This window comes from Stylophora pistillata, chromosome 14, assembly GCF_964205215.1.
Source record: "Stylophora pistillata chromosome 14, jaStyPist1.2, whole genome shotgun sequence".
In the NCBI taxonomy this organism is placed as follows: domain Eukaryota; kingdom Metazoa; phylum Cnidaria; class Anthozoa; order Scleractinia; family Pocilloporidae; genus Stylophora; species Stylophora pistillata.
Genome location: NC_142532.1, coordinates 3,161,181 through 3,183,396, shown reverse-complemented (window position 1 = coordinate 3,183,396; position 22,216 = coordinate 3,161,181). Strand labels below are relative to the sequence as shown.

The 22,216-nt window shown below is 39.2% G+C and overlaps 2 protein-coding genes across 2 annotated transcripts; both read left to right on the top strand.

Annotated features, from left to right (window-relative positions):
• Positions 1 to 15: 15 nt before the first annotated feature.
• Positions 16 to 22,216, top strand: LOC111345819 (uncharacterized). The gene is made up of 7 exons (XM_088745008.1): positions 16 to 302; positions 8,958 to 9,104; positions 14,150 to 14,245; positions 14,691 to 14,852; positions 15,100 to 15,177; positions 15,753 to 15,820; positions 17,214 to 22,216. Exons 2-7 carry the CDS (start codon positions 9,014 to 9,016, stop codon positions 20,391 to 20,393), a joined length of 3,675 nt encoding a protein of 1,224 aa, XP_088601134.1. The 5' UTR covers positions 16 to 302; positions 8,958 to 9,013; the 3' UTR covers positions 20,394 to 22,216.
• On the top strand, positions 2,220 to 3,602 carry LOC148716123 (uncharacterized). The gene has a single exon (XM_088745014.1). The coding sequence runs from the start codon at positions 2,220 to 2,222 to the stop codon at positions 3,138 to 3,140; it is 921 nt and encodes a 306-aa protein (XP_088601140.1). The 3' UTR covers positions 3,141 to 3,602.

Here is a 22,216-nt window from a genome sequence, read left to right as displayed (position 1 = left end):
TCTCTCTCCAAGCCCCCTCGACCAAGTCTGCCGTCCCAGATGTCTGCCGTCGTCGGATCTTAAGCTCGTTATTTTTTTCTCAGCGGCGGCAGGGTTGCAGCTCAGAACGGTATATGGAGATTCTTCGTCCCATAACATACCTGTGGAGTCTTACCTTGTACTTTGTCAGTTCTAGGGACTTCCTTTGAAACATTTCCATGATGGACTGAGTTGGCACGATCGCAAAATTGTCGAACGTTGTTTCCATCTCCGCGACAGAGGTAAATAAGGAAGCGTGGTTGTATCAGATATTTATACATAAGGTAAATACTTTTATTTCGAGTTTCTCAGTTAACATTTTCTTATTCAAATATTTTTTATCTGTCCTAATTTTCCCTGATTTTCAGCGATGAAAGACTCTTAAACTTGCAAGCTGGATTGCTAACTTTTACTTTATTCTCACGTGCTGTGTATTACCGCTTCCTGTTTAAGCTACACAAATATGAAATTACATGTTACAGCTGTCGTATTCACAAAATATCGCAGAAAATACCTGGTATTTACCCCCGGATGAGATAAATACTTCGGGAGAGTTAAAAGGAATATCCAAATGATCGATTTAGTTTACGTAGTGCTAGCGCTGTCGTGATCGAAACACTTTCAGTTTCGTTTGCGTGTGTCGTGTTGCAGAGCATGCAGATCGTGTTTTCATGTTAGGATTACGTATTAACTTAAAGTGCTCCCCATTAACGATGCATCTCAATCAAAAAAAGATAAACATTTCAGGCGTATTCCTTGTGATTGCGTTTATTTTATGTTTAACAGTTATTTTTTACTTTTGATTGGCTGTTAGATTCTCCCTCCAAACTGTACATGTTGATTTATTCCCCTGTTAAGGTGGCTCGATAGGCCAAAAAATCATAAAAACTTCATATTTTTGGAAATAAGTTTCTGGGCACCAACAGTCATTGTAGTTTCAAGAAAAGTAAGTCTTTTGTAATTTTTCCCATGGCTATTGTATGTTTTTCAACTGTTTTTGGATCTGTTTGAGCGGTTGCTATGGAAACCAGCATTGTTAACGCGTCGTTTTCCACCAAAAAAAGCCAATGATTTCAAAGAAATCTTCACAGGAGTGACCAGAATAGATTTCAGGGGCCTGGTAAATAGTTAGGCCCTAAATGAGGACATTGTGTGCTGATACATGACGTACTTGGCATGAGAAAAACGTGTTCGCTTGTTTACGATCTATCTACTGAGAGTTGAAGCGAATTATGCCTCCAAAAAGGAAATTTAGGAACGTTAGAAGAAAAAAAAGGAGGTTTACAGGCAACAAGTATACTAAGAAAAGAAATTCTGAAGAAATGGAAGGAACTGATGATCAGGAATCAGTGAAAGAAAGCGAGGAATCAGACATCACCGATATCGAAGATGAAAAGATTCCGAAAAACATCACACGGAATTCTGATCGTACTAAATCGATGCCTGCTACCCTGAGAAAGTTGGACGATAAGTCTAGCGATTCTGGAGACCCTGAAAACGATGAGGAGGAAAAGATGGCAAGTATAGAGGGTTTTCGTTTGATTGATATCTCTGTACTTGCTTCAGTCTTCGAGTCATTTTGGTGTCCGATGTGTAAATATGGCCACGTCACGTTCGAGGAGGATTGCAGCGCCAAGATGGGTTTTGCTACTCTTTTTGTGCTAAAATGCACATCCCAAAAGTGCAAATACTCGAAGAGGTTTTTTTCCTCTGCTAAAATCGAAGGGAGTCAGGCTTATGAAGTCAACCGAAGAGTTGTCCTTGCTACAAGGAACATTGGAATTGGACACCAGAGTCTTGTAAAATTCGCTGCGGTGATGAACATGCTACCGCCCATGAACGAGAACTCTTATCGAGATCATGTTGCCACAATTCGCAATTCTGCGGAGACTGTAGCCAAGGAGAGCATGCAAAATGCAGCTGAAGAGGCAAAAGAATTTTATGAGCCAGGAGAAGATGGGGTCTTTGACATTGGAGTGTCAGGGGATGGAACTTGGAGAAGAAGGGGGTACTCTTCAGCTTATGGGGTCGTCACTGCAATATCCACAGTTACTGGTAAAGTTCTCGATGTGGAAGTAATGTCCAAAGAGTGCAAGGAATGCATGGTTTGGAGAAGCAAAGAAGGAACTGTTGAGTTTCAGGAGTGGTGGGAAGGACACTAGCATCTTTGCCAGGCAAACTATTTTGGTTCTTCGGGGTCGATGGATGCTTCTGGAATGCTTGCCATATTTGAACGGTCTGTTCAAAACTACTCTGTTCGTTATACAGAATTTCTTGGGGATGGAGACAGTAAATCCCACAAACTTATTGTTGAAGAAGCCGTTTATGGGCCTGTTGAAGTAAGAAAATTGGAATGTGTGGGCCATGTCCAGAAACGTTTGGGGTCGCGACTTCGCTCACTGAAGAAGAGAACTGGTCAGACACGTCTTCAAGATGGAAAGTCAATTGGCGGAAGGGGCAGGCTAACAGACAATGTCATTGATAAACTGCAAGTATATTATGGGAAAGCCATTAGGAACAATACTCATGATATCCAAGCTATGGAGAATGCTGTAATGGCAATTTGGCATCATACACAGTCAACTGATGATAGCCCAGATCACGACCTGTGCCCCCCTGGAGAGAGTTCATGGTGTGGCTTTCAAAGGGATGTTGCACAGGGGACCTCTGATTATAGACATAACCATCCCCTTCCAACGGCTGTGGCTAATGCCATCTATCCCACCTTTGAAGCCTTGAGTGAGCAAAGTCTGCTTGCACGCTGTCTACATGGTGGTACGCAAAACCAAAATGAGGCCATCAATGCCCTTATCTGGCAGCGTGCTACAAAGGAAACCCACTCTGGGCTAGCAGTGGTGGAACTTGCTACCTTCTTGGCAGTCTCACATTTTAACAATGGCACTATTTCTATCATTTTAGTTCTTCGAAACCTGGGAATTGACCCAGGATTTCATTGCATCAAAGCTTGCCGAAAGCAAGATCATAATCGAATTCGCCATTCTCGCCGTAAAAGCTCTGAGCAAGCCAAAAAAAGGAGAAAACAGATCAGAAACTTCAAAAAAGGTTACAGTGACACTTTAGAGGCAATAGAAGGACAACAGTATGGTGCTGGTGCCTTCTAACATTGTTTTCAACTCTTGACTGCTTGCCCAATGATCTTGTGAACTTTATTTGCTATTTTCTAATTTTCCGTATTTCAGAGGTTTTGAAACCTTGTGACAATAATATCTCAAAAAATATTTACGATAAGTAGATCAAATTTTCACAGCATCTCAAGTGTCAATAGCTGTGTGCAATGACCTATTTTTATAGTGTTTGGACTTCTCACTCATGGGTTATGCCTTGTAAATTGAAGTGTAGTCAGGGTTATTTTTTGGTCTTTCTTTGTTGAGAGCTAATTCATGAATGCAACATAGTACTTACCTCAAAGTAGGTCATTGCACAGCTGTGATACAGTACAACAAGCACCTGAAGTTTTAGCTCTATAGCATAAAGCAGAGTAGAGATATCTTTGCCAAAAAACATACCTATTTTTGTCTCTCGGAATTGGGTGTGGCTAGAATAAATGGTGTGGCTCCTCTGAATTTTATGGAATGCTCTCCTAACTTAGTGGAAAGTAATGGGTAAGACCTATTTAAGTTTGTGGCACAAGTATAATGATATGATTTAAAGTTTAAGTGTTGGTAAAATTGTTGCCAAAATGAGCATTTTTAGACTATCGAGCCACCTTAAACATTGGGACAAATTGGTGTTTCTTAAAATGTCAAGTAGGGTTTTATTCCAAGTGTCCTTTCAGCTGTATTCAATTTCAGAAATCCAATTCAATAACTATTAATTAACTATTAATGATTGATTGGTATCGGCACTGTTTTACCTTATTCTATCTGCGGATAAAATATGATCGGCATAAAAAAGTGACAACTGAATATCTCCAATTCATTTTTTTTTATTAAAACTGCATGGTTGGGTTCTACATTTGGCTGTATGTATTCAAGTATGTGTCTGGCGATAATTTATATTATTACATGGCAAGTAGTCTGGAGGTAAATTCAAAAGTTCTGATTGTTTCTTACTTGGTCAGAATTTGCTATATGGACCATTTTCTTGAAAAAGTCCTACACAATGTATTTTTTCTCGGAAGCCAGAAAATTCAAAGTAAACTAGTTTAGTATGAGTGACATTTTAAACTACTTGCCCTTACAATGCTTTCTTGAGTCATACTGGGAAATATTGGCATTCAGTCATTTCTGTACTGCCACAACTGTAGTATCAGGTGAAGAAGAAAGGCGACTTGGAGTAAACACAAACTAGCACGAGGTTTATTCAAGATGACTGATCTTTTCCCAGCATGCAATTCAAAGCCTAATCTTTCAACAACCTTAGGCCAATATTTAACAATTATTTGCCGAAGGTGAGGTGAATATCGTCAAATAATCCCCGAGACGAAGTCTCGGGGATTATTCGACAGTATTCACCAAACCTGAGGTGAATAATTGTTTTAGTATAATTTCAGAGCTGAACAACAGAGAAATTTCTAAAATCATAACATTTTAGTAACATTTATTAACATTTTATTTTAAAATCTTATATAAACCACGTGGAGTGGTTTATATAGCATTATATAAGGAACTGCTCGACCAATCAGATTGCTGGAAACTCTTTGCTCAGCTCTGAAATTATACTAATCCCCAGTACGACTCTAATTATGCTTGATCTGTCAGTAAGAAGTCAGTAGTGGCTTTAGCAAAAATGATTTACATGTATCTCAGTTTATTTTCAATTCCACAGCAATTTCCAGTTGTTACAGTAACTCTGCTTTGACTGAAAATTTTTGTAAATATAAATCCTCTTTTGAAGACACCCAGGGAGGATTACATGATATCTGAAAAGTAACAACTAATCTTATAGTGACCAAGACAATTAAAGACTAATGTTTGTTAGTTTCTATATAAGACAAATCAATTATATGCACAACTAAAACAAATTATGGAAATAACAATGATTGCAAGAAAACAATTAGCTATATACATGTACCACCTGTTAAGTATTGAAAGCCATTTCAACATGCATCAGCACTGACTAAGTGTACATATATTTTAGTATTTTTCCTGTGATACATGTAGGTAGATTGGCATCAGTTCAAGTGGAAATTAACTAAGAGACTAATGCCAGTATATCTTCAACAAGTTTTGACCAAGATCCCAATTTAAATATCAAATGAGAGAATTTTACTTTAGTTTTGTAAAAATTTTTTTTTAGTGAGAAAGGATAGAGCGTAAACTTCCCTTCTCAGGAGAGATGTCAGGTAGCCTAATTGTTAGTGCAGGTCTCAGGACTCAGGGTCAAGAGGGGATGCATTTGTATCCTGGCCAGGGCATTGTGTTTTGTTTTTGGGCAAGACAGTTTCCTCTCAGAGTGCCTCTCTTCACCCAGGAGTGTAACTGGGTACTAGTGAATTGTCAGGGAAGCCTGATGAAATGCTGGGGATGTTATTGTGGGATAGACTGGCATCCCTTCAAGTGGGAAACAGTAATGTGCACAATTGTTTCATGTAAGGAAACCAGAATAAGAACTGGCTGGAAAGGCCTGCACTGCTCTAATACGGACTTGATCTAGCTATAGTAATAATTTTTGATTACCTACATCTTTCTTCCCAACAGCCTCTTAATTCAAATGATTTAAATTGTCGTTACTAATTATGAACTTGCAAGACACTTTTACTCCCTCAGACTAGCTTTCCCAATTTATCTCAGTCAAGGGCAAGTAATTCATGGCAGTCTCCATATAGACTCCCTGTTACCCAGTCTCCATATACACTCCCTGTTACCCATTCTCCCTGTGTACCCTGTGTACCCTGTGTACCCGTGTGTACCCTGTGTACCCTGTGTACCCGTGTGTACCCTGTGTACCCGTGTGTACCCTGTGTACCCTGTGTACCCTGTGTACCCGTGTGTACCCTGTGTACCCTGTGTACCCTGTGTACCCATGTGTACCCTGTGTACCCTGTGTACCCTGTGTATCCTGTGTACCCTGTGTACCCGTGTGTACCCTGTGTACCCTGTGTACCCGTGTGTACCCTGTGTACCCTGTGTACCCTGTGTACCCTGTGTACCCTGTGTACCCGTGTGTACCCTGTGTACCCTGTGTACCCTGTGTACCCTGTGTACCCTGTGTACCCTGTGTACCCTGTGTACCCTGTGTACCCTGTGTACCCTGTGTACCCATGTGTACCCTGTGTACCCTGTGTACCCTGTGTACCCTGTGTACCCTGTGTACCCTGTGTACCCTGTGTACCCTGTGTACCCTGTGTACCCTGTGTACCCTGTGTACCCTGTGTACCCTGTGTACCCTGTGTTCCCTGTGTACCCGTGTGTACCCTGTGTACCCGTGTGTACCCTGTGTACCCTGTGTACCCTGTGTACCCTGTGTACCCTGTGTACCCTGTGTACCCTGTGTACCCGTGTGTACCCTGTGTACCCTGTGTACCCTGTGTACCCTGTGTACCCTGTGTACCCATGTGTACCCTGTGTACCCTGTGTACCCTGTGTACCCATGTGTACCCTGTGTACCCTGTGTACCCTGTGTACCCTGTGTACCCATGTGTACCCTGTGTACCCATGTGTACCCTGTGTACCCTGTGTACCCTGTGTACCCTGTGTACCCTGTGTACCCATGTGTACCCTGTGTACCCATGTGTACCCTGTGTACCCTGTGTACCCTGTGTACCCTGTGTACCCTGTATACCCGTGTGTACCCTGTGTACCCTGTGTACCCTGTGTACCCATGTGTACCCATGTGTACCCTGTGTACCCTGTGTACCCTGTGTACCCATGTGTACCCTGTGTACCTTGTGTACCCTGTGTACCCTGTGTACCCTGTGTACCCATGTGTACTCTGTGTACCCATGTGTACCCTGTGTACCCTGTGTACCCTGTGTACCCATGCAACTGTAATTAATTTGTAACAAATAAAAAAAACGTAAATCATAAGTATCGTTAAATTATTCTCTTAATTTCTTCCTTTGAACTCCTATATGAGCGTAATTAATTGAAGTGGAATGGTTGGGGAACCATTCGTCCAATTTCTGTTGGCTTTTTTGACGTAAGCGTGCACAACGTTCAATTTGAACTGACCGACCAATCATTCCGGGGGGACTCCCATATAAAAAGGACTGGGATGCTCGTTGTCTCGCTTAGGGCTGTAAATTTCAAGATAATGGTCTCACTTTGGGTGTTCTGAGAAAAAATTGAGTTAAATTTAGCTGTAAGGGTATCTTTTATGTTTGCACGAGATGAAAAATATATTTAAAAATCACAGGAACCAATTGCTCCAGGCTTTATTTACTCGATTCATATCATTAAAGATTGAAATGGTCTCATTTAGGGGTCCAAAACGGTTGGGCCACGCATACATTTCCCTCCTTTAGGATTTTATTTCAAAATTCCAGACGAGCATCCCAGTCCATTTTATATGGGATTTCCCCCCGGGCTAATAAAATCATAATAAGTTATTCATAATTCATTTGTACAAAACGTACAAAACGGGATTTTGTTCGGCTAGAGAGCTTCCATTCATTCCAACTGATGTTTGCCAGGTTTCCTGTATATATGGTATACAGGCTACACTTGGCTATACATGAATATACTTGGGTATACATGAATATACAGGGTGTAGAGGGTACACAAGGTAGACAGGGTATACGAGGTATACAAGGATATACATGATATACATGGGTACAAAGTGTACACACGGGTAAACAGGGTACACAGGGTACACAGGGTACACAGGGTACACCGGGTACACAGGGTACACAGGGTACACTGGGTACACACGGGTACACAGGGTACACAGGGTACACACGGGTACACAGGGTACACAGGGTACACACGGGTACACAGGGTACACACGGGTACACAGGGTACACAAGGTACACACGGGTACACAGGGTACACAGGGTACACACGGGTACACAGGGTACACAGAGTACACACGGGTACACAGGGTACACAGGGTACACACTGGTACACAGGGTACACATAGGTACACAGGGTACACACGGGTACACAGGGTACACAGGGTACACAAGGTACACAGGGTACACACGGGTACACAGGGTACACACGGGTACACATGGGTACACAGGGTACACACGGGTACACAGGGTACACAGAGTACACACGGGTACACAGGCTACACAGGGTACACAGGGTACACACGGGTACACACTGGTACACAGGGTACACACGGGTACACAGGGTACACACGGGTACACAGGGTACACACGGGTACACAGGGTACACACGGGTACACAGGGTACACAGGGTACACAAGGTACACAGGGTACACAGGGTACACACGGGTACACACGGGTACACACGGGTACACAGGGTACACACGGGTACACGGGGTACACAGGGTACACAGGGTACACACGGGTACACAGGGTACACAGGGTACACACGGGTACACAGGGTACACAGGGTACACACGGGTACACAGGGTACACAGGGTACACACGGGTACACACGGGTACACAGGGTACACACGGGTACACAGGGTACACAGGGTACACAAGGAGAATGGGTAACAGGGAGTCTATATGGAGACTGGGTAACAGGGAGTCTATATGGAGACTGCCATGAATTACTTGCCCAGTCAAGACTGTATTTTTTAAATCTTGTAATTCATTATAATGATGGAAGTGACTGTTTATTTAAAAGTAAATTATTGTTATCTTTAGTATATATATCTTTCGTTATTTTGCCACTTTATTTGTTTGTATTCTATTTATACAATGTATTGGCTTGTTGTAATGTTTTGTCAATGAATTTCTCCCTTTCTCAGCTGAAGGGAAAAATATATTTACTTTAATTGCAATTGGGTTATAATGTTGAGCTGATGTTCATAATACCATTTATAACCATGCATCTTTTTTTCAGACCTGGATAATTTAGAATACCAAATTTGTAAGAAGCCTTTTTCTTACAGTTGTTATATGGCTACTGAAAAAGGTCCAATTAAAGTTCCATGTGAAAATGAAGACTCAGCTGAAAAGGAAAATGCTACAGGCGAGGACACTTTAGGAGGTGAGCCGGGTTCAACTTTAGCCTCAATGTTATCTGACTTTTTGTTAATCATAGGGTTCTTGCTTCTTGCACTTAGTTTGTTTCAAAGTACTGGGAATACATATATCTTATTAGACATTTTGTTGTGTAGTATCGCTGAGTATTTTTACAAGTTGTGCCGTATATTAACGAGCCCATAGGGCTGGTTAAAATACAAATAACGAGTAAAAATACTCAGCGATACTACACAACAAAACGTCTAATAAGTTATTTATTATCCAACATGCCAAATTGTTATTTCAGTGTGGGCGAATTTCACGGATATAATTATTCACGGGAGTGTGCACGTGACAGAAGTATGCGAAGTGGAACGGAATTGGCGTGTTGTTGTGTTGCTGTTTCTATTTTCTTCAATAAATGGAGAAATTTCCTAGTTGTCTAACTGCTTTTTTTCGTTCGATTTATTTAATAAACTTAGATCTTTATTTGCCAGCCATTCAGACTCTTTGTCATCAGAAATATGATTCAAATTGTCCGTCATTTTTCTTTTTCGTAACTTCAATCCAATTCTTCGCTTATGCGACGCGAGAAAACCTGTCCAACTGGTTCTCTGGAGTACAAATACCACGTGATATTTAATTTAATTTAATGTACTCCATTTTCACTGCATTATTTGCAGTGGGGAAGGACTAGAAAGGAACATATGAACCATTCGTGCTAGTCCACCCTCCCACCTATCCCACCCCAGGGGAGGACATCCATCACACAGTAATCTCGTGTGTGGGAAATTGATGTCTCCTATCCCAACCCTGCAGGAGACGGGACCTCCATTTATTCGTCCCTATCCAAGAAGACTAAAATATCTAACCATTTCTTGATGTTATAGAAAGGTAGCAAATTCTTCTCAATTATTTTAAGACCCTGAGTGTTGGTCCGGCCGGGGCTCGAACTCTCGACCTCCCGCACAACAGTCCAGCGCTCTATCCATTGACGAGTTTGTACTCATCTATGGCGTTATTTGTAATCTACGGAGTGTGGTTGGATAATAAATCCAAATATTTTAGGCAATATTTTTCTTTAAATAAGTCTAACATGCAAAGTTATGGTCTGGTATTAGGTCAATTATAAATGTTGGTTAATGTAAAACAGTTTTATAACTTATATTTGAAATAATAAGTCTGTTGATAACCCTTATGACTTTGCTAACATCTTTAACAACTTCTTTGCTAATATTGGTAAGACTACGGAGAAGGGAGTCCCTCGGGGAAGTCATAGCCCCTTATTCTACCTTAGAGGTAACTACTCAGGATCAATTTTTTTATCCCCTGTCACTTCAAATGAAATTTGGACTTTTATTGGTAACATGGATACTAGAAAGTCTTCTGGCCCATACAGTGTACCTGTTACTATTTCGAAAACTATTAGGGACTATATATCCGAGCCTCTTGCATTTTTAGTGAATGATTCCTTTGTTAGTGGTAATTTTCCTGAGAAATTAAAATTAGCGAGGATTACTCCTGATTTTAAGAAGGGCTCAAGATTTGACATAGACAATTATAGACCAATTTCTGTTCTTTCTAACTTTAGTAAATTATTTGAAAAAGCTATTACCATCACCTCTACAGTTATTTGGAAGAATTTAAAATATATACTTTATCCACTTCAGTTTGGTTTCAGAGAAAAATGTTCGACTACCCATGCTCTTATTTTTATCACTGAATGTATTCGTCAGTCGGAGTGAGTCCATTGATAATAATGAATTTGGTTGTGGTATATTTATAAACCCAAAAAAAGCTTTTGATACTGTTGATCATACAATCCTATCTAAGCTTAACCACTATGGAATAAGAGGTGTTGTGCTTGACTGGTTTAAATCTTACTTATTCCAAAGCGAACAATTTTTAGATGTTAATGGTCATAACTCAGCTTCATTACATGTGACCTGTGATGTCCCACAAGGATCTATTTTAGGACACTTTTTATTCTTATTATATGTAAATGATTTGCCCCACAATACTTCTAGCTTACTAACATTTCATCTATTTGCTGATGGCACTAACATTTATTTTCTAGCAAAAACCTTAGTCACCTTGAAACAACCCTAGATCGTGAACTAAAATCTGTGCTGAATGGATGAAATGTAATCGATTAGCACTTAGTATTTCTAAAACTAACTTCATTCTTCAATTTTCATGTAGCAAAATTGTTAAGATTTATGTCGTTGATTTGGCGTGAACATTGAAACAGTGTGAACCACGAAAGAGACGGCGCCTTTGTTTATTTTAAAGCCATAATTTGGCCGTAATTGCAGCTGAAGTTGATACGATATAACTGGTTTTCGCCCATCGCCAGCCATTGATAAGCTGATCATGATTAGTGATTGATTGCCATTGATTTAAAAGGAGTTCCGGTTATGAGGCGTGTCACATATGTTTACTTCAACCTTGCATTGAATCATGGTCCAAGGCCGACTTCCCCTTTCACAACTGCAGCTGCCGTTATTTTACAGCGGCAACAAGTTCCCAGCTTAGAACGGTTTATTGAGATTCTTCGTCCTATAACATACCTGTGGAGTCTTACTTGGTACTTTGTCAGTTCTAGGGACTTTCTTTGAAACATTTCCATGATGGACTGTGGTGGCGCGATCGTAAAATAGTTAAACGTTGCTTCCTTTTCCGCGACAGAGGTCAGGAATACAAAGCGTGGTTGTATCAGATATTTAAACAGAAGGTCAATACTTCTATTTCGAGTTTCTCAGTTAACATTTTCTTCTTCAAACGCGTTTTAATCTGTCCTAATTTTTCCTAATTTCTGGCAAAGAAAGAAGACTCTTTAACTGAAGAGTATTGCTAACTTTTTTGCTTTGTTCTCAAGTACTGTGTATTGCCACTTCCTGTTACTAAATATAACATCTTTCAGCTACACAATATGAACTTGCAATAGTTACAGCTATCTAATTCACAAAATATCGCAGAAAATACCCCCGGACGAAATAACTAATTCGTGAGAGTTGAAAGGAATATCCAAATGATTGATTAAGTTTACGTGGTGCAAGCGCTGACCAAAACACTTTCAGTTTCGTTTTCGTGTCATGTTGCTAGAGTAGGCAGATCTTGTTTAGCACTAGCTTTCATGTTAGGATTATGTTTCAACTTAAAATTGCTACCCTATGAACGATGCAAAAAATCTAATCAAAAAGCTATAAACATTTCAATAAAGGCTGATAGTTTCGAAAGAAACTGTTTGGGGCTACGTTGGTGGGGGTAACGAAATAATTTGGATATATCAACAAGGTTGAAATGGTAAATTGGCCACCGTAACGATTACAAAAGCTGTTTTTTGTCAGTTTAACAGTTATTTTTAACTTTTGATGGACTATGAGATTCTCCTTCCAAGCAGTATGTGTTAATTTAATTCCCCTGTTAAGCATTGGGACAAGTTGGTGTTTCTTCAAATTAATGTCAATTAGGTTTTTTTTCCACACGTCCTTTCAGCTGCATTCAATTTTCGGAATCCAATTCAACAACTCTTAATTATTGATTGGTACTATTAGTAAATGTGATCAGCATCAAAAATCACAACAACTGAATATCTCCAATCAATTTATTTTATTAAAACTGGTTTAGTTCTACATTTGGCTACATGTATCCTTGTCTGTATCCAGTGATAATATATATTATTACATGGCAAGTAGTCTTGAGGTAAATTCAAAATTCTGATTGGTTCTTACTTTGTCAGGATTTTCTTTATGAACCATTTTCTTAAAAAGGTGACACACACAATGTATTTTTTCTCAAAATCCAGAAAACTCAAAGTAAGCTTAAGTTTAGTCCAAGTGACATTTTAAACTACTTGCCCTTTGCTTTCTCAAGCCGTACCGGGAAATATTGGCATCCAGTCATTTCTGTACTGCCACAACCTTGGGCCAATATTCTCCAGTATGACCCTAATTGTGCTTGATCTGTCAGTAAGAAGTTAGGACTGGCTTTTACCTAAATGCATTACATGTTTCTCAGGTTATTTTGAATTCCATAACAATTTCCTTGTTCCTCTACATGGATTGAAATCTTTTGGAATATAGATCATCCTCTATTGAAGACAGCCAGCAATTAGGATTGTATGCTATCTGAAAGTAACAGATCTTGATGATCAAGAGAATTGAAGACTTGTATTTTATTTTCAAAGACAAGTCAATTATAAGCACAAACAATGGAAATATAAAATGATTGCAAAAAAAACAAGTAGCTAATAATAATAATAATAATAGTTTAATATTTGTAGTGCGCAAATTCCATTTACATATGATCAAATGCGCTATGTATGCATATACCACCTGTTATGGATTAAAATCCATTTCAACATACATCAGCACACTTAAGTGTATTTCTATCTCAGTGTTTTTCATGTGATCATGCAGGTAGATTGGCATCAGTTCAAGTGGAAATTAAGTAAAAACATACCATTACATCATCAACAAGTTTTGACCAAGATGAATTTAAAAATCAAATAAGAGAATTATACTTTGGTTTTGTAATATTTGTCTTTCATGAGAAAGGATTCAGCATAAACTCTCCCCTCCAGGGGAGACAATTGGTGGCCTAAATTTGTTTGTGGTCTCAGGACTCAGGGTCAAGAGGTCTGCATTTGTAACCTGGCCAGGGCATTGTGTTTTGTTTTTGTGCGAGACACTTTACTATCAGAGTGCCTCTCTCCATCCAGGAGTGTAACTGGTTACTAGTGAATTGTCAGGAATCCTGATGAAATGCTGGGGGTGTTACTGTGGGATAGACAGGCATCCCTTCTAGGGGGGAGTAAGTAATGTTCCCAATGATGCTTCATGCAAGGAAGCCAGGATAAGGTCTGGCTGGATGGGCTTGCACTTCTCTAATACAGACCTGATCTACCTTAATTATAATTAACTTCGTCTTTTTTCCTAACAGTCTCTTAATTTAAATTATTTAAATTGCTGTTACAAATGATGAACTTGCAACACACAAGTGCTGATTCAGACTGGCTTGCCCAATTTTTATCCATCATAATTTATTCTAAAAATCTTTTTCTAACAGTTGCTATGGCAACAGAAAAAAGTCCAATTAAAGTTCCTTGTGAAAATGAAGACTTACCCAAAACGGAAAATGCAACAGGGGGCGACACTTTACAAGGTGATATATCTGCAGGTTCAATTTTGGCCTCAGTGTTATCTGGCTTTTTTGTTTACCTTAGGGTTCTTACCTAAATTTTCTAGCTTCTTGCGCTTAGTTTGTTTCAAAGTAGAGAATACTGACTTTCTTCTAAACAACACTGAACCACAAAACTGACAGTCTGATCAGTTAAATGAGCTTTCAACCAAACAATGTCACTCAGGGACTTTTTCTGTGAGAGGGAGGGGGAATGGGGGCTGCAATCATCATCTCAGGTACAGTACTGTAATGTCAACAGGGATGGGTCATCAGGTTCCAACCAGGCAGGTGCTCAGGTGGCAGCTGGCACAAAAGAAAAAAAATTGCAGATTTTAAATCTCCAGGTTTTGGTAGCACCAGTCTCTCACACTTAAATGAACTACCCTCAGAATTTGACAGAAATTATTTATATAATTTTTCTCTGCAGCCAGAGCTGATGTTTATAGGAATCAAGGTAATGAGGCCTTTAAGAAAGGACATTTCCTCAATGCTATTCACTTTTACACAGAAGGAATTAAAGTGAACTGCAAGGACAAAGAACCGAAGGCCAAACTGTATAGCAACAGGGCGACTGCACATTTTAAATTGGGTAAGATGATTAAACTTTAAGTGTGCATTTTTCTCTTTCAAAGGGCTGTGTAGTGGTGTTCTGAAAGGAAGTGATGATTTTAAATATTAATTCACAGACAGCAATTCTCTGACAAAATATATCCCTTACCAGTTGGCCGGTAAATCATACAAATTAAGAAGTGATTTTTCCCCCTCAGCAATTTTCTCAATAAAGTGATAGGTTTTCTACATGTAAAGCTAATTTGATATCTGTATTTTAAAAACAGGAAATCACCAGGATTCACTGAGTGACGCAAAAGCTGCCACTGAGTTACAGCCAACTTATCTCAAAGCAATTGTGAGAGGTTAGATATGTTAATTGTGATAATGAAAAAAAAAAAGTATTTTAATATCAGATTATTTTTTTTTACTTTGTATTATTTTTGATTAGGTTTGAGACTTAACCAGTATATTCCTTATGCTTTAACTGTCCAGATTCAATTCACAATTGGCAAAATTGATGGTCATGTTCAGGATCAACTAAAAATTTATCCCAATATAAAGTTATTAAAAATGTATACCAATATAAATTTATTAAAAATGTCACGGTATCCCAAGATAAAGTTGTTGAAATGTGGTTTTCCTTCTCTATTTTTGCATTACATGTCTTATTCTACCTATCTCTTGGTAAATTTTGGGAGGATTTAAGCAGACGTCCCAATTTATAGGTGTTCTTGAAAGTTTGTTCATTAATTACCAAAATCTAATGTGACTGAAACCTATGTATAGGGCCTCTTATTCTTTTCCTTTTGTTTGTTTGTTTCCTTTTCTTCTGGTCTGTAATGTTTTAGGTTTAAAAGGTTTAGTATCTGGTTCTTTTCTTAAAATTGAGCAATTATTATGATTGTAAATAGAAAATTCTTTGGGTTGTTTCCCACAGGAGCCAGTGCCTGTGTTGAGCTGAAGAGATTTGAAGAAGCAATCACTTGGTGTGATAAGGGATTAGCTGTATCCTTTGAAGCAATCTGTTATTCCAACTGTGGGTGATGGAATTATTTGCATGATAATTTGACATTTTATGAGAGAAAATGCGAAGAAGGGTCTCAATTTACTTGGTTATTTTTCAGCTCGTACTTTAATTATGCGATTGAAAAAAGTGGGCAAAGTGATATACTCTTTTTAGCCATGACCTAGTCATACTCTCCCAGCCAAAAACGCCACATACTTTTGGTTTAAAGACTCTAATATACACTCAGTGTATATATTGTTCGTGGGTAAATCAGATCCCTCTGGAATGTGTTGAAAAGAAAACTCAGTAATTATAAAGTTCATGTGGCGATATTCTTCCCCCAATTTTAATTGTCCACTCCTCACATGCTGCTCAAAGCAAGCAGGCAATCAAGTGTCGGTAACGGAAATTGCTCATACTTTCACCAAGTTTTTCTACAGACAAACACAACTTTTGGAGGTACATATTTCTAACTCATTTCTTCCTCTGCTCTAAAACATTCGTCTGATGTTAAAAACATATTAGTTATAAAATCGAGCCAGTCAGCTCCCAAGTGTTTGGAAACGAGGGGTTATTTAGTAAATAAACCCCTTCGGGCGGCTGGTATGTCGGCTGGTAATGTCTGCGGCTGAGAGATTGTCCGAAAAATGAATATTTGGCTGAGAAGCGAAGCTTCGAGGGCAAATATGAAATTTCGAGGACAATCTCTCAGCTTAGGAAATTATCAGCCGACATACCAGCTAGCCAGATCATGATGGGGTTTATTTATTTTATAACCCTCCCATTAATTTATCACATCGCAATTAAACTGCGCGTAAACACAGTATAAAAAAGCCAGCGGTGATCTCATGGTGAATGCGCGTGATTGACGCAAGCAAGCTATGTACATTTGATTGTTTTAAATAACTTTATTTTCAGTGTGATTGGACCAAAACCTGACAAGCTGTCATTTGAAATTAACTCTCATAACGCCCCTTAGATCAAAAACTCCAAATTTGGCGCTTTTGGTTCACATTTTCTGACATGCTGTTCAAAAACTTGACTAGAAAGAAATTTTTATCACTATCGCTAGACTTAAAAAAACAAGTTTGGTTTCCTTCCATGTAAATAGGAGAACGGAAAAGTTGAAACTTGTGTTGACTATGTTTCTTTTTCACGGAAAAAATCGGAGGAGAAATATCGACGCGGACGGGTGTAATTGCGTGATAACTGTCCTGTGATTTTGCACCATGTGACATAAAGTAACCAATAAAATTGCGCCAAAATTAATAGGTGGGTCATAAATTAGGATATTAAGCCCTCCTTATCATATACCAATGTCATCAGAAACACCGTTGTTTGTTTTCTTTTTATAAAGGTTTTATAAACGGTTTAACTTTAACATAAGAAAAGATTGAACAAAATAATGGGATCTTGATGTCATTGAGACTTCATTCTGTCAGAGAAGTTGACCTTAAAGTCACAAAAGAAGTAGGAGACAAGTATGGGGAGGGTATGGCTTATAGCAATCTTGGCAATGCTTGTTATAGTCAAGGCAATTTTCAAAAAGCCATAGAGTACCACAACCTTGATCTTAAAATAGCGAAGGAAGTAGGAGACAAGCATGGGGAGGGTGAAGCTTATGGCAATCTTGGCAATGCTTATCAATCCCTTGGTGATTTTAAGAAAGCCATAGAGTACTGTACCCTCCATCTTGAAATAGCCAAAGAGGTAGGAGACAGGCATGGGGAGGGTTGTGCTTATTGCAATCTTGGTAGTGCTTATCAATTCCTAGGTGATTTTAAGAAAGCCATCGAGTACCTTAACCTTTGTCTTCCAATAGTTAAAGAAGTAGGAGACAAGGTTGGGGAGGGTAAAGTTTATGGCAACCTTGGAAATACTTATCACAGACAAGGAAACTTTGAAAAAGCCGTAGAGTACCACAAACTAAAGCTTGAAATGGCTAAAGAAGTAAGGGACAGGCATGGGGAGGGTGTTGCTTATGGCAGTCTTGGCAGTGCTCATCGTGATATGGGTGATTTTAAAAAAGCCATAGTGTATCAAAACCTAAGTCTTAAAATAGCTAAAGAAGTTGGAGACAAGGTTGGGGAGGGTAATTCTTATGGTAATATTGGCAATGCTTATCAATCCCTAGGTGATTTTAAAAAAGCCATCGAGTACCTCAACCTTTGTCTTAAAATAGCAAAAGAGGTAGGAGACAAGGTTGGGAAGGGTAAAGCTTATGGCAACCTTGGCAATGCTTATCAATCCCTTGGTGATTTTAGAAAAGCCATAGAGTACATCAACCTGCATCTTGACATAGCGAAAGAGGTCGGAGACAAGCATGGGGAGGGACAAGCTAATGGCAATCTTGGCAATGTTTATCAATCCTTAGGTGATTTTAGAAAAGCCATAGAGTACCACAACCTACATCTTGAAATAACTAAAGTGGTAGGAGACAGGCATGGGGAAGGTAAAGCTAATGGCAATCTTGGCAATGCTTATCAATCCCTAGGTGAATTAGAAAAAGCCATAGAGTACTTCAACCTAGCTCTTGAAATAGCTAAAGAAGTAGGAGACAAGGGTGCAGAGGGAAATTCTTATTGCAACTTTAGCAATGCTTATCAATCACTAGGTGATTTTAAACAAGCCATAGAGTACTGTAACTTACATCTTAAAATAGCTAAAGAGATAAGGGACAGGCATGGGGAGGGTATGGCCTATGGCAATCTTGGCAGTGCTCATCAATCCCTGGGTGATTTTAGAAAAGCCATAGAGTACCACAACCTACATCTTGAAATAACTAAAGTGGTAGGAGACAGGCTTGGAGAGGGACAAGCCAATGGCAATCTTGGCAATGATTATAAATCCTTAGGTGATTTTAAAAAAGCCATAAAGTACCTCAACCTACATCTTGAAATAGCTAAAGAAGTAGGAGACAAAGTTGGAGAAGGTCAAGCTTATGGTAATCTTGGCAATGTTTATTTTTTTCTGGGCGACGTAACAAAGGCCAAAGAGTCATACAACCTACTGCTCAAAATTGCACAAAAGGTCGAAGACAAATCCTTGGAGGCAAAGGCCCTCTATTTATTGGCACGCGTTTTCAATTCGCTGGGTCGACTGCCAGAAGCCGTTGAACATTTGCAAGCTAGCATAACCTTATTAAATGCTCTGAGATTACTTCTAAAATCTAAAGACGAGTGGAAAGTCAATTTTCGAAATCAGTATCAAAATGCGTATGCGGGTTTGTGGAAAGTTCTCGCAAATCAAGGTAAGATCGACGAAGCTTTAATTACTGCTGAGAAAGGACGAGCTCAAGCTTTGACTGACCTCATGGAATCCAGTTTTTGTGGAGGAGCAAGTCAGCCTAAGGGAGACGATGAAGATTTAGTAGTTTTAAAGAACATTCCATCAAACACTGTCTTTCAGGCAGTAGACGAAGATGACGTCTATCTTTGGGTTGTGTCCAAAGGAAAACAAGTTCAGTTAAGACAAATTCAACTCAAAGATTCTGTTTTAGAAAATAGTGGAGTAAGCCAGTCCTTTGAGTCGTTTGTCCTCGGTGTCTATACACAACTTGGTGTTCGTTCTAAAGTGAGTTGCGAGAATCGATCTTTGGATGATTTGAGGGAGAGCCGTGAAAAAAGGGTTGAGAAAACCGAGGAGTACACTCCTCATCCTTCTGTTCAACCTCCTGTTAAACAAGAAAAATGCTTGAGCACTTTGTATGATCTCATAATAAAGCCCGTGGCTGACCTGGTTGAAGGGGCTGAACTACTCATTGTTCCCGATGGACTGCTGTGGCGCGTTCCGTACGCTGCATTGAAGGATGGTAATTCTAAATACCTGTGTGAATCATTCAGAATCCGACTCGCTCCATCGTTAACAAGTCTCAGACTCATTGCCGATTGCCCAGAAGATTATCACAAAAGCAGTGGCGCGTTACTTGTAGGAGATCCGTGGGTAGCTGAGGTTACTAACGGCCGGGGTGAGAAACTCCTAGAGCAGCTTCCGTGTGCTGAAGAGGAAGTAGAAATGATCGGACGGATTTTGAAGAGCACTCCAATCACTGGTAGACAGGCCACGAAACGAGAGGTGTTGGAAAGACTCAGTTCCGTTTCCTTAGTTCATTTTGCGGCACACGGATGTTTGGATACTGGCGAAATTGCTCTCACGCCTGACCCACACCGACTATCTACGGTACCAACGAGGGAGGACTACATTTTAACAATTGGAGAAGTGTTGAATGCTCAAATTCGCGCCAGACTTGTTGTGCTTAGTTGCTGCTACAGTGGCCGGGGCGAGATCAAGGCTGAAGGTGTGGTCGGCATTGCACGCGCCTTTATGGGGGCTGGTGCTCAGTCTGTTCTGGTGTCCCTTTGGGCCATTGATGACGAGGCTACATTAGAATTCATGAAATGCTTTTATCGCCCCCTTGCAGAAGGTAACCGTGCAAGTGAGTCTCTGAACCTGGCCATGAAAAGCCTCAGGGAATCAGACAACTTCAGCGACGTCAAACACTGGGCGCCCTTCTTGCTGATTGGAGATGACATCACTCTGGACTTCAGTGCAAAGAAAGGAGAAAATTCATAGGTAAAATCGCATCCCTCAACATTTTTTTTTTCTCATCTCATAAATAATGATTAAAATATGGCACAAGAACCTCGTAGTTTTTTTATATTTATTCTCTATTTTTGGAAGTTTTAACCATTAACGCATCACAAGTTTACTTGTATTTCAAGCTATTTCAAATATGATTGATCTTTGTTAGTTTTGTGAAATGGAGCTTCACATGTGCAATTTTTATGTAGTAAAGAAGTAAAACAGACTACTTTATCATATTTTGATTTGTGGAATTGTCTTTAGTCCTACCTTTGCAATTATCGTCTTGCCGAAAACATCTTCAATCCCCCATCGCAGCCATACGCGGAATATTTTGTAAGTGTGTTGCAAATTGACTTCTGGTGTGCGTTTCCATGTCAGAAGAGATGGTTTATCAGACTTCGTATCACCGACACCACTTAACCGCGAATCGACTCACGGCAGAACGATTCGTCAACTGCCTTTGATGATACGCAATGGTTTGGGTGTATAAGACAACCCTCTGACACTTTCTCACAAATTGATATTATCTTTTTAAAAATCCGGGTTATGTTTTGTAAAGTTTTTTTTGCGAATGTAATCCATCTAAATCCAGTCTAATTCTGTTATTGCCAAGATTGCCATTCAAAGCATGATTTAAAGAACCAAGCAGCCAACATGTCTAGTGTATCTCATTTGTTTGGCAATGTGCTTTAGACGTGAAGCCCACTTCGTTGAAAGTCATAAGAGTGCGGTTAATTTGGGTTCCTTTCATCATTCAAACCTTTAAGTGTTCATTTTCAATGTTTTAAGAAAGAGAACCAGAGAGAGGGTTAACAATTCTCCACTTAATTCAAACAAAGAGAAACAGAGATGTAGAGTAATCTCTCAAGTTTTCATTTTTGGGAATTTCTAATATACATGACAGGGAATGTTTTATTTCCAGAAGGAAAATATTTACGCACATGAAATATGTCTACAATTAGAGGAAACTATGCAGTGTTCAACAGTAGCCATATCTGTAGAAAAGGCGTGTGAATAAAATGAGACTCAGGTCAGTGTTTGAAAAGGTTGAGGGCTTTAGAATAAGGCTTTCAATTTTTGAAATTTTCCTGTTTAATTAAAGTTTTTCTTTGCTTTGAACATATCTTACTATAATTTAAAAAATATCTCCGCTATTTGGAACATTTTATGTATTTAGGACTGGCTGGGAAGTCAAAAGTTAAAGATATATTGTATCCCAGCTATTTAAGAGGCAATTTTTTAACATCAATCTTAACTTAGCAGAGTCTGGTAACTACCATCTGTGTTCTGGTAATAGTTAACCTTGCACATTGTTAAATGTGATGTAACGTAGGATTTTTGAAACAAGCGGGAACAGTTTTAACAAAATATTATTGGTATAATGTTAATGTATTTAGATGTAAAGTAGTTAGTAGTTCGTTTCATTTCTAGTTTAAGATAATTGTTCATTTACCTTAGTTAATAAGCTCTTGAACTCCCAAGTTCAGAAGAAAATTTCTCCTAACTGATGCGAGTACGTTTCTTTGTTGCTTGATTTGGAGGATTCATTGTTACATCCCATTTCTAAGTGAAGGTTGTCCTTCCAGTTTATATTTTTGTTAATTCCCATTGACACTATATATGTTTGTCAGTATATTAATACTGTGAGGAGAATTTAAATAATGATCAGTCTTGGGAGTTAACGGGTTCATTTTAGTGTCTTTGTTTAGCACTTATTTTACTAAGTGATTATGACGATTTATTTTAGTTCCCTGTTTAATAATTTTGTAGTTCTTTTTTATAACAGAAATATATACTGTACAAGTACTGTG

Coding starts and splice junctions, on each gene's coding strand:
- LOC111345819 (XM_088745008.1), top strand. CDS start 9,014: ATGGCTACTGAAAAAGGTCCAATTAAAGTTCCATGTGAAAATGAAGAC. Junction 14,246..14,690: donor AGGGGGCGACACTTTACAAG/GTGATATATCTG, acceptor TTTTCTCTGCAG/CCAGAGCTGATGTTTATAGG. Junction 14,853..15,099: donor GACTGCACATTTTAAATTGG/GTAAGATGATTA, acceptor TTTTAAAAACAG/GAAATCACCAGGATTCACTG.
- LOC148716123 (XM_088745014.1), top strand. CDS start 2,220: ATGGATGCTTCTGGAATGCTTGCCATATTTGAACGGTCTGTTCAAAAC.